This window comes from Trachurus trachurus (genome assembly GCF_905171665.1).
Source record: "Trachurus trachurus genome assembly, chromosome: 10".
In the NCBI taxonomy this organism is placed as follows: domain Eukaryota; kingdom Metazoa; phylum Chordata; class Actinopteri; order Carangiformes; family Carangidae; genus Trachurus; species Trachurus trachurus.
Genome location: NC_139894.1, coordinates 5037644 through 5051185, shown reverse-complemented (window position 1 = coordinate 5051185; position 13542 = coordinate 5037644). Strand labels below are relative to the sequence as shown.

At 42.9% G+C, this 13542-nt stretch overlaps 1 protein-coding gene across 1 annotated transcript in view; it reads left to right on the top strand.

The window, feature by feature from the left end:
- LOC310992594 (transcription factor COE3) overlaps positions 1-13542 on the top strand; it is a gene marked incomplete at its 5' end in the record, with an annotated part of 154576 nt that overhangs the window by 38733 nt on the left and 102301 nt on the right. Inside the window, one exon of the mRNA XM_083980687.1 lies at positions 2612-2680. Coding sequence (XP_083836813.1) covers positions 2612-2680 — 69 coding nt within the window. The remainder of the gene's footprint in view (positions 1-2611; positions 2681-13542) is intronic.

Below are 13542 nucleotides of genomic sequence, written 5' to 3'. Positions count from 1 at the left end.
CATTCACTAGTGTTAAGTAATGTTCAATAACGTTCACTAGTGTTAAGTAATGTTCAATAACATTCACTAGTTAAGTAATGTTCAATAACGTTCACTAGTGTTAAGTAATGTTCAATAACATTCACTAGTGTCAAGTAATGTTCAATAACGTTCACTAGTGTTAAGTAATGTTCAATAACATTCACTAGTGTTAATGTTCAATAATATTCACTAGTGTTAATGTTCAATAATATTCACTAGTGTTAAATAATGTTTAATAACATTCACTAGTGTTAAGTAATGTTTAATAACATTCACTAGTGTTAAGTAATGTTCAATAACATTCACTAGTTAAAGCAGAAGTGAGTGATATATTTGTGTTAATATAAGTCTTAAATAGTTATATCTTCCGACAGCAATCACTTACATAGAGTGTTTGGTCTGAAACACGGGTCTCTCAGTCCCTCTGCTCTGCTCTGAGCCGAAGAGAAAACATTTATCGTATCCTACAGTTTTTATCCAATGAGGAGAGAGAACGGCATGCAGGGCTGTGTGTGCAGCCAAGGAACGCCGTGAATGTGGTGACGTAGCGACGAGGACTGTTATGGTGCGTTCAAGGAAACTCGTATTTTTCCGACCGTGAAGTGGTACCAGTTCGATCTGGTACGAGTTCACCGGTCAGAAGTTACGAGTGGCCGTTATAGTGACTTTCACCGGTAAAACAGGTCGGAGAAACACGAGTGGGTTGCCTGGAACGCTACAAAGTCGTAAGTTGTGACTTGAAGCTGTAATTTACGATTTCAAAAGCCTGCCTGGAACGCAGCATTAGCGAAAACGACCGGACCACTCACTTCTGCTTTAAGTAATGTTCAATAACATTCACTAGTTAAGTAATGTTCAATAACGTTCACTAGTGTTAAGTAATGTTCAATAACATTCACTAGTTAAGTAATGTTCAATAACATGTCAGTAATTTGTAAAGTAAAAATTCCCCCGCAAATGACCTCCTACTATATTTCACCAAAGACCGACGTCCCGTGGTAAAACTAGTCCCGTGCCAATCTGCATCTCAGTAATTGAGGGGCATTTTTTGTTCTTCCCCGGTTGAAACCGTAGCTACTGTACGGGTTGAAACATGGAGGCTGCGGTAGAAATTATGAGCAGCATTTTCGAAGGCGTTTTAGGTGCAAACACGGGCTCGTATCGGTGCTGGAAACCCATTTAGCCTAAATAAACAGCTCAGATCCATAAAAAGAGCGAAATTTCGGAGGATTGAGATGGATCACGGCGGCTTTCAACAGGTTTAATACAGATGCCATGACGGCTCGTTATTGCGGCAACAACTGCACATTTTATTTACATTTGCTTCGCACATGGATGTGACAGCAGCGGATGTTACGACGTGCAGCTTTGACGTCATAGCCTTAATGTCAGTAAATTCGAGTAAAAATACAGACTTCACTTATCCCGTGCGAATGCACCGCAAGAAACACAGACATGGGGGGGGGGATTTACAAATCACCAGAGGTCCCCAGGTAATACACTGCAAAAACTCTAAATCTTACCAAGATTATTTGTCTTATTTCTAGTCAAAACTAATCTCATTCTACTTAAAATAAGACTCATCACATTAAAAAGTAGCTTGTTTTTAGACACTTTTTACTTTTTTCAAACATATTTTCACTTGAAATAAGTAGAAAAATCTGATAGTGTGGAGCAAGTTTTTCTTTCTTATCACAAGCACAAAAAACTTACTTTCACTGGCAGATTTTTCTACTTATCTCAGGTGAAAATTAGTTTGAAACAAGTGAAAATGATCTAAAAACAAGTTAATTTTTAGATGATGAGTCTTATTTTAAGAGAAAAGAGATTAGTTTTGACTAGAAATTAGACATTTTGACAAGAAATACGACAAATATTCTTGGAAAGATTGTGAGTTTTTGCAGTGTACAAATCCCGTGCGAATAGGGCTTTAGACCTATTTTCATTTGGAGTGTAAATTAGTTTTTTTTTAACAACAAAACAAAACATTAAACCAACTCTAAGCCAATCAGGAGGCAGCAGCAGGTTTGGCTCCGCCCCCTCCTCCTGTGGATGCCTCTACAGGCCGAGCCCCCCCCCCCCCTTTGCCCTCTGGCTACCTGGATGGCTGTTTGGCCAGCAGCCGTCTGTTTGGCTGGCTGGTTGTCAGGGGCGACGACACCAGGGGTTGTCGTGGGGATGGGGGTCGGGTGTGTGTGTGTGTGTGGGGGGGGGGGATCCACAGCGGTGCCTCCATCACTGGGCGTCGGCCAACTGTTAGTGACCTTGGTTTGGACTCTACCCAGCTGGACAGAGAGAGAGTGTGTGTGTGTGTGTGTGTGTGTGTGTGTAGGTGGAGCTGAAACAAAGCTGATTTTCAGAATAAAGGTCTTTGTCTTCACAAAGAGAGTGAATTATTCTGAAGGTCTTGAATTTTTTCCTGTCATTTTAAAGTTCAGATTTTCAGAATAAAACCTTCAAAATCAACAGAACTAATCGACTGATTCATTTCACTGTGACTGAACCATGTGACTCAGTCGGACGGATTTCAAAATAAAGTTCATGTTGGTCTGTTCCTCTCTCACCTGTCGTCTCTCTCTCTCTCTTCCAGTCGGTGTTGTGACAAGAAGAGCTGTGGGAACCGCAACGAGACGCCGTCCGACCCCGTCATCATCGACAGGTAGGAGCTGTTCACCCGTTCACCCGTTCACCCGTTCACCCGTTCACCCGTTCACCTGTCTGCCAGGTGCAGGACTCTCTCTTTACACCAGCTCTTTGTCTCGGGCTCGTCTTTAACAGGAAGTGATGTCACTTCCTGTTTGAGGTTGACTGTGATGATGTTGTTGAACGCTCCCAGGTGTCAGTGAACGCAGCACAGCTGATGGTTGGACTCTTCACCTGAGCTGTCGGCGGCCATGTTGTCATGTGTTTTATTTTAGTCGCTGCTCTCGAGCTTTTGATCACGATGTCACGATACCTGGTTGTCATGGAGACTTAGATGTTTATGTTTCCATGTTTGTTGAGTTTTTGAAGATCCAGAAATAACTTTTTTTAAAACGCAGCTACACGTGATGTCATCAGTGGTGCATTCAGGAACACTCAGACATGGAGGAACTGTCTGGTTCTGGTCCAGGTGAAGTTTGAGCCCTGGATGAATTAGAATATTATTATTATTAATAATAATATAGGCTAATAATAATAATGATTATTGGTGAATATTCACCGTGTGTCTTTGTCTCTGCGCTGACGATGGAACCTTTGATCCACTCGACACAAACTCACATGTTTCTGTTTCCTCGTCTGTTTTTCTCACGTCGCACTTCCGACTCGGAGCTTCAGTGTGAACTGAGTAATTAACACCACACAGAATAACGTCTACACACACAACAACACACACACATTCTCTCTCTCTCTCTGATCTACATCCTCCTAGTTATTTAAAGTATTTTGCTGAAAACACTCAGGATGTGATTCTGTGTGGTTGTGTTTCTCAGACAATAAACTGTTGAAATATGAAGTTTGCACTGCAAAAACTCAAAATATTTCCAAGAATATTTGTCTTATTTCTTGTCAAAATGTCTCATTTCTAGTCAAAACTAAACTCTTTCCACTTAAAATAAGACTCATCACCTAAAAATGAACTTTTAGATCATTTTCACTTGTTTCAAACACATTTTTACTTGAAATAAGTAGAAAAATCTGCCAGTGAAAGCAAGTTTTTTGTGTTTGTAATAAGAAAGAAAAACTTGCTCCACTATCAGATTATTCTAAGTGAAAATCTGCTTGAAAGAAGTAAGAAGTGTCTAAAAACAAGCTACTTTTTATGTGATGAGTCTTATTTTAAGTAGAATGAGATTAGTTTTGACTGGAAATAAGACAAATATTCTTGGTAAGATTGAGTTTTTGCAGTGTGGTTTGGTCAACTACTGTTGTGTGCCCATACCGTGAGCTGTGGCTATTAGCTTAGCTCGTTAGCTCGTATTTATAACATATTCTACTACAGTTTCTTTATTAGATTGATTTAATGCTGCCTGTTATTGTTGGGATGCTGCTGCCCAACTCCTGCTGCTCAGGCAAACGGAGCGAAGACAAATGTCTGAGGAGTTTACTGCTAAATAACCTAAAGAAATCCTAGCTAACATGCTAATTAGCTTGCTGCTCTTCTTCTCTTTGCAAAACACGACCGCATTGCATTGTGGGATACATACGGGAGTAGAAAGTAGTGTACATCGCTTGTTCACTCAGTTTTGCGGTGCATTGTGGGTGTTTTGTCGTCCATTACATAGTGGATGAAATGAATCGCGGAGAATTCGAACAACACTACAAAATGGCGATTTACAACACACACTGTAAAAACTCAAAATCTTTCCAAGAATATTTGTCTTATTCCTTGTCAAAATGTCTCATTTCTAGTCAAAACTAATCTCTTTCCACTTAAAATAAGACTCATCACCTAAAAATTAACTTGTTTTTAGATCATTTTCACTTGTTTCAAACTAATTTTCAATTGAAATAAGTAGAAAAATCTGCCAGTGAAAGCAGGTTTTTTGTTCTTGTAATAAGAAAGAAAAACTTGCTCCACTATCAGATTTTTCTAGTTATTTCAAGTGAAAACCTGCTTGAAAGAAGTAAAAAGTGTCTAAAAACAAGCTGCTTTTTAATGTGATGAGTCTTATTTTAAGTGGAAAGAGATTTGTTTTGACTAGAAATGAGACAAATATTCTTGGTAAGATTTTGAGTTTTTGCAGCTTCTGTCACTGATCCAGATGTGACATCACAGATCGTCCTGTTTGTTACTGAATGATGATGTCAGACCGTGATTGACAGCACTCACACACACACAAACACACACACACAGACACACACACAGAAACACACACAGACACAGACACAGACACACTGAGTGAATATTAAGCCGACAGCCAATCACAGCCCTCGGCCTCACTCACAATCCTTTAACATTAACATTCGTCCTCGCCGTCTAATCCCTCCGCAGCCCGCCGCGCCGCGCCGCCGCGTCCTTGGAGTCGTCGGCAGCTGTCCGTCACAACGCCGGCCTCTGATTGGTCGGGTCGTGGCGGTCGGAGCCAATGACCTCAGAGGAGGTCAGAGGGGGGGGGGGGGGTGTCGGCACCAGGTCCATGTTGGCTCGTTAGAGAGGTCTTGGACTGTGGCCAGGACACACACACACACACACACACACACACACACACACACACACACACACACACACACACACTTGCAGATACACACGGACTGAAAACACACACACAAATATAAGAGAAAATGCATAAAGTAGCTACACACGTGTTCATACATGTTAGAATGGAACACATCACTGTGTCTGTGCACACACACACACTGACACACACACACACACACACACACACACACACACACACACACACACTGCACTGTGTCCTCTCACCTCAGTGTGTGTGTGTGTGTGTGTGTGTGTTTGATGGGTGTTTTTAGAGGTTTTGTCACCTCCTCTGTGTTTCTGTCACACATGAGATGAACTCCATACAACCCCCCCAACCCCCCCCCCCCCACCCTCAACAAACACACACACACCATTACACACATGAGGACAAAGACAGAACAGTGTGTTATAATCACACACACACACACACACACACACACACACACACACACACACACACACACACACACACACAGCTGATTTACTGCAGCGTCGCTTGTTTCTCTGCATCTTCACCTTGTTAAGAAATGTAGGATTTATTACTACACACACACACACACACACACTAACACAACTGTAATGTGTGTGTGTGTGTGTGTGTGTGTGTGGGGCTTTAAGTGTTGCTCAGTGACCCATCATGTAAATGATGTCGCTACAGTAAAACAGTTAAATGTTGTAAATTCACGTCTCTGAAGTAAATCAAAGTGACACACACACACACACACACACACACACACACACACACACACACACACACACACACACACACACACACACACACACACACACACACACACACACAGATCTCAGTGATTTATCAGCACCATCGTCTCCGTCTCAATCCGTGTTTGGTTTCTTCTTTCGTTTTTTTCTGTTTCAGAACAAAAACAGAAGAACGGGTCTGTTTCTGTCTGTTTCTCTGATTTTCCATTTTGAAACAAAAACAAAGAAACAGCGTTTTTCTGTTAATGAATTAAAAATGGGAAAAAGAAAAACTTTAAATTTGGTTTCTGCAAATTCCTTTTTTCGTTTGTCATTTAGGAATGTGACAGCAGACAGATTGGAAGCGCAAGTGTGTAACAACGTCAAAATAAAAGAAGCGTGCTATTGATAATAAAAAGAACGGGTCTGTTTTTCTATTTTGAAACAAAAACGAAAAACGGAAAAACTGAAAAACAAAAAACTTAATTTTTCTGTTGAGGAATTAAAAATGGGAAAACGAAAAATAAAAATATTTAAAATTTGGTTTCGGTAAATTACTTTTTCTCATTGAAACAGAAAAATGAAAGAACGAACCTATAGTACACGGATTCTTCTTGGGATGTCAGAATGGCGGTTGCCCCCCCTGCCCCCATATAGAGATGAGGTCACAGGGGGCGGGGCTTCTGCTTTGACTCAATAACAAGTTTGTTGCAGCTTTAACAGGGTTCCTACAGCTTAAGCCAAGTTAAATTTAAGACTTTTTAAGACTTTTCAATTACATAGGGTTTTAGGGACAATTTGACCCACTTTCCTATGTGATCCAAGGTAAAGTTTTAAAGTATGTAAAGTGACTGCTACATGAACATTGGATTGTGTCTCTTTCCAGCTGTCCTTTCAAAATAAATGCATAAAAAGTCTGGAAAAAAAAAAAAACACTGACTCTGGAGCTGGTGGCGGTGAGAAATTTAGCGTTGACGGCCACCACTAACTTCTCTATGTCAGAATGTTACCAATTATTTTGAGATTTGAGACTAATTACAACCATAAAATACCACTTACCATGTGTTAACATTTTTAAGACTTTTGAAAAATTGATTTAAGACATTTCAATGCCAATTAAGGCCTTGTTTTTAGATTAATGAATTCAATGCCTTTTAAGACTTTTTAAGGAGCCGTAAGAACCCTGTTTTTAACACAAGAACATTTGTAACACACACACATTGTGTTGTGTGTGTGTGTGTGTGTGTAACATGATGTGAAGCTTTCGATCACATCACATGATCCTCTGCAGCTGAGCGTGAGGCCAGTGTGTGTGTGTGTGTGTGTGTGTGTGTGTGTGTATAAACGCTCTCTGGTGGCCGCTCCGTGTGCCGGTTAATGGCCGACATCCTGCCGAGGCAGCAGAACGAACGCCCTGACGGATCGCCGCCGCTTCGCCGTTATTACACGCTAATATTGCAATTAGATGGGCGGCCCAGTCGCCGGGCGGGGACATAAATCGCCGCCGAGTGTCAGAGCATACGAGGAGGCCGAGCTCTAATTACCCAGAACACACCTCTCCTCCTCCCTCTGCTGTCCGACCGTCACCTCCGTCGTTAACGGTCTGGTCCAACATGGAGGTCACGACCCCCCTACACACACACACACACACACACACACACACACACACACACACACACACACACACACTTTGATGTCATCAGCAGAGGAGAGTCAGAGTGATGGAGGACGACCTTTGACCTCCACTTACCCTTTACTCTGTGTCTTCCTGGCCTGGCCCCTCCCACTGGCCACCGCCGCAGCAGCTGTGTGTGTGTGTGTGTGTGTATGTGTGTGTGTGTGGATCAGGTGCCGGTGTGTTTAAGTGCTGCCGGTTTGGAGGAAGGATCAGTGTGTGTGTGTGTGTGTGTGTGTGTTAGCAGACAGCTCTTCTGGTTCATGTGTTTTATTGTTTTTCACAGTTTGTGACACAGTTGGTTCTTGGATCTTGATTCTGGGTATTAAAGCAGAAGTAAGTGATATTTTTGTGTTAATATAAGTCTTAAATAGTTGTATCTTCCGAGAGCAATCACTTACATAGAGTGTTTGGACTGAAACACGGGTCTGTCAGTCACTCTGCTCTGCTCTGAGCCCAGGAGAAAACTTTCCTTGTATCCTACAACCTTTATCCAATGAGGAGAGAGAACGGCATAAAGGGGCAGTCCTCTCTGTGTGTGCAGCCAAGGGATGCGCCTGAATGTGGTGACGTAGGGACGAGGACCAATAGATCCATGACGAGGGCGGGGGCTGCTAACTCCATCGGCTGACAAGAAGTTATGGTGCGTTCAAGGAAACTCGTAACTCGTGTTTTTCCGACCTGTGAAGTCGTACCAGTTCGATCTGATACGAGTTCACGGGTCAGAAGTTACGAGTGGCCGTTATAGTGACTTTCACAGGTAAAACAGGTCGGAGAAACACGAGTGGGTTGCCTGGAACGCTACAAAGTCGTAAGTTGTGACTTGAAGCTGTAATTTACGGTTTCAAAAGCCTGCCTGGAACGCAGCATTAGCCAAAACGACCGGATCGCTTACTTCTGCTTTAATTCTTGAATCCAGATTCTGGGTCTTGATTTTTTAATCTGGATCTTCTTGGATCTGGCGTTCATACGGTGTTTGACCGTGATGCGATGCATTGTTGTGACCACGGTGTTGTGTTTATCGTGGTAACCGTGGCGACCGAGGTAACCGTAGCAGCACAGCTGGGCCGTGTCAGGTGTCAGGTGTCAGGTGACACTACGACTCCCAGGATGCATTTCACCAACAGCTGTCCACATCCAGTCAAGGAGCTCCGCCCCCAAACCAAAACAAAACAAAGAATCAAGATGGGGCCGGTGTGTGTATGTGTTGTGTGTGTGTGTGTGTGTGTGTGTGTGTGTGTGTGTGTGTGTGGTGTGTGTGTGTGTGTGTGTGTGTGTGGTGTGTGTGTCCTTCCCAGCACTGGTATCGATCGGGGGAGCGAGGCCCGTTGGAGCCGGACAGATTAAGAGTATAGATTTACAATAAAAGCAGGACATTACTGGGGCTGAGAGGGGGGGTCAGGACCTGCTGCTGCAAGGGCTTGTGGGTAATCACTGTGAAGGTTCAGGGTGGTGTTGAGTCACGACCTGGAAGGTTGCAATGCATCCTGGGTAAAACAGTCAGTCAGAGTCAGGTCGGACAGACGGACGTTTTATTTTGAAGGCTGGTTCTGACAGGAAGCTGCTTATGTCGAAACCGCATCCTACCGTACTGCCTACTACATATTGTGTTAATATGTACTGTATACTGCATACTGAATGTGGGATTCAGTCTGCTACTTCAGCCGACCGACACCGTTCACACCGCAGTATACAAGTTTCCCAGAATGCATTTCTCGTAAACCAGTAGTGGTCAATGTTCCCTCTAATTTTCAAAACTCCTGAGCAGAAATTCAACTCCCCTGATGAGCTGCTTGAGCGACTGTGAGCGAAAGCTTAAGCGTCCACAGTACGTCCACATGCTGGTGCTGTGGCCTCACCTCTCCAACTCCAAATATCAATACAATTGGCTATTACTATTATGATTAATAACAGATTATTTTGACAACATTACCTAGGCTGCTCCATATCTAGGTCAGTTACAAAATACAATATTGTTTTGGCAAAATAGAGTTTGCATTTATTGCCATATGAACAATATGAAAAAAAAAAGTAACATCAAGTTGGTGTCATCAACTCTTGGCACAGAAGCATTCTTGATATTAACAGTAATAATAATTCTCAAGCAAAAACTTAAATCGTAGTTGCACTACAGACCACGGTTAAGGTCATAGATTTCACAATTCGAAGCCACATTAGGGAGAAATAAACAGTAAACTAGTCGGGGATATTTGAGTGTGCATTGCAACTTTTTTGTCTTCTGGGCAAAGAGGTGGAGCAGTGAGCAATTGCACAGTAAAACACCTTAGAGGGAACAGTGGTAGCAGTAGCTGTAAAACAGGCGAAAAGTTGTTTTATTTCCCGCTCTAGCGCTGTAATTATGTAATTTTATTAAGTTTTAATATTTTTTCATGTGAGAAAGTAACTGTTTAGATCCCAAATATACGGCCAGTTTATCCAAACGACGGCTGTTTAGAAGTTTGCTCCGATGTTTTTCAGAGAAGTGAAGCTCATCACAGAGGCAGCAGCCGGTCTGCAGAGCTGCTCGGCCGACCAACCTCCGTCGTCATCCCGGGGGGAGAAAACCATCGCTAATTAACTTACCCGCAGGTTTTTAGAGGTTTACCACCGGCTGGTTAAGTTATTTTTAGGAGATAAATGTTGGTCTCATTGATGAAATCTAACAACTGTATCAGTAGCATTAGTTAGTCTGAATGTAATGGCCAAATCAGTACGTAGCTACTAGCAGTATAGTATGCGGTTTCGAATACAGCCACTGTCCTCAGGTAAACCGGTAAACAGGAAGTGGATCCTGTAGGCTGTGATCCAGGTGCATTCTGGGAAATGTAGGCTCAGTGTTCACTCACACACACACACACACACACACACACACACACACACACACACACACACACACACACACACACACACACACACACACACACACACACACACACACACACACACACACTGGTGTAGATGTAACCAGGTTGTTTAGATCTTTACTCTCTGTCTGTGTGTAGTAAACATGGGTCGATCGGTTCTGATCAATCTCCTTATTGATCGTCATCAGCTCCTCTGCTCCGGTCTGGTCCTGTGTGTGTGTGTGTGTGTTTGTGTGTGTGTGTGTGTGTGTGTGTGTGTGTGTGTGTGTGTGTGTGTGTGTGTGTGTGGAGGGAACCAGAGGGAGGAGGTCAGAGGTCAAGTATCAGCCTGTTTTTGGACTTTTGTTTACGTTCTGTGGCCGAGAAGAAGAACGAGAATAAACCAGAGGAATGACTCAGAGTGTGTGTGTGTGTGTGTGTGTGTGTGTGTGTGTGAGATCAGATCTTGTGGTTTGACCTTTGACCCTGTTTTCCAGAATCTGTCTCTGTAGAAATACGACATCACTCGTTTGTTTATATTGAGGAGGAGGAGGAGGAGGAGGAGGAGGAGGAGTTGGTCCCAGTTTTCAATCCGCCATTAAACGAGAATTAAAAAAAGTATTTAAACGTTAAAGCTGTAAAGTCAGGGCCAGCCCCTGGTATAAACCCTCTATGTGGTTGTTTAGGGCCACAGCCGTTAGGTGGGGGGCCACATGATCAGAAAGGTACCGGGGTCCATCAAGTCATTTAAACATCCTGAGGTCTGCACGTGCGCTATGAGCTTTATATGTAATGTGAAGTCAATATTCAGCTTCTTTTATCTCACATTTGAGACATTTGGTGAAAATAGAACGGCAGAATGACAACATTTGTGCTCAAACAGCAATCTTACAAAATGTCATTTTAGACTTGTTTTCTAAACTTATCTATTATTACTGTATTCATATCCTATTTCAAGCACCAAAACAGTTCATTCTCATGACTGAAGGAGTGTTTTCACAACGGATTGGACATTTTTCAAAAAGCAGACCTCAAATTTCCAGCATTTGGCCTAAATTATTTCTTTCTACAGTGTTCTAGGACAAACTGGCCTCATTGTGCTTACAGCGGAGGTTCTAATATTTAGACATAAAACACTTGAGTATTGTTACACCTGCAAGTATCTTAAAAAGATACATTTAAGAAAATATGTAAAAGTCGAGAAAATGGCCTCAAACCTCAGAGGGATAAACACGTCTGTATTCAGTTTTAACCAGTGATTTGGTGTTTGAGCTTAGAGTGCAGGGCCACAAACAAAAACCTTGTTTAGGGGGCCACCAACATCCTAGGGCCGGCCCTGTGTAAAGTAGACGACTGAGATTAAACCTGAATAATATAAAACATCTGTGGTCGTAGATCCGGTTTATACTGGTCCCAACCGGAAGTAGCTAAGTTTTTCATATTTTTTGGAGATGAATCATTTACAGCAGTCGACCTCAAACTGTTTGACATCCAGGATCCCTGGGATATTTGTTCTGAAGCACGTTCCTATTTTTAGTCAAAGTAAGGTGTGAAGTTTTGGGAAAATGAAGAGAGTTTTCTGGAAAAACAATCTGGTTAAATGTTGAGGAAAAGTTGGAACCTTAACTTACCCGCAGGTTTTTAAAGGTTTACCGACGCGTAGTTACATTCTTTTTAGGAGATAAATGCTGGTCTCATTGATGAAATGTAACAATTGTTGCATTAATTTGTTTGAATTAAAAGTGAAGCTTCATGTGTTGGGCCTGGGGGCTCTGTAGCCTGTATACAGAAATCACAACATCATTAATAAATAAATGTTTTACAATGAACCGATCAGTCTGCATTACATTGTATTGTATTTTATTTTATTAAGTTAACATGGTTTTGAATACAGGAGTTGTGGCAAAAGCTCGTCACGTCAGCTTATGTGAAAGCCAGCAGAGACTACTGATGATGTATGTGACTGTTGAAGTGGTGTCCCAATTCGTAGGGGTTGACTTTCAACCTCTACGAATTGTAGCTCCGTTTCAAGGGCAAGGGTTAAGGGCTAGGGGTAGGGCTAGGGGTAGGGCTAGGGATGAAAAATAGAATTGGAATTGGGCCTAAGTGCAGAAGTGCGTGATTTGGGACACACCACTGGACCTGGTCCTGGTCTCCTCCTGGTTCCACTTCCTGCTGCCTGTTAATTGGATGAGGAGTTGATGACATCACCTCCCGCAGCTTCGTTAGCAGCTCAGTGTCGACATCCAGTCGAGCTCAGCTGGAGACACACAGACCCCCAACCCCCCTCCTCTACCCCCCTCTACCCCCCTCAGCACCAGGGGATCATGGGAACTCCCCCCTGCCCCCCCCACTTATCTCCCCGTGCCTCCCTTCACCAAATCCCCCTCCCAGCATGCACCTCACCCCCTCAAGGCAAATCACCTTGTTAATTTCACTGCACACACACACACACACACACACACACACACACACACACACACACACACACACACACACACACACACACACACACACACACACACACACACACACACACACACAGAGTGATGATGTCACTAATGTGTTGAGTGTGAGAGGAAACGTATCGATCAGTTCACTGAGCTGCTTGTTGACGTCCGACAGCATCTGATCTCATGGAGAGAGGGGGGGGGGGGGTAGGGGGGGGGCAACCTGCTGCTGCCCATCCCCACACACACACACACACACACACACACACACACACACTACTACACACACTGCTACACACACACACACACACACACACACACCTCTGTGTACTTGTATCTTTCCCTGTAGTAACTTTGTCGCTCTCTCAATTCAATTCAATTCAATTCAATTGATTCAGGTGTGTGTGTGTGTGTGTGTGTGTGTGTGTGTGTGTGTGTTAGCACCATGTTGGCGTGTCTTCTTCTGGTTCTTCATGTGTTGTGTGTTGTTCAGGGTTCCCGCTCTTTTCTTGAAATCATTTTCCAGGACTTTTCCTGTGGCTCCAGTCTGACAGACATGTTAATACACTGTAAAAACTCATTTTGTCTTATTTCTTGTCAAAGTGTCTCATTTCTAGACTAAACTAATCTCTTTCCACTTAAAATAAGACTCATCACCTAAAAATTTAC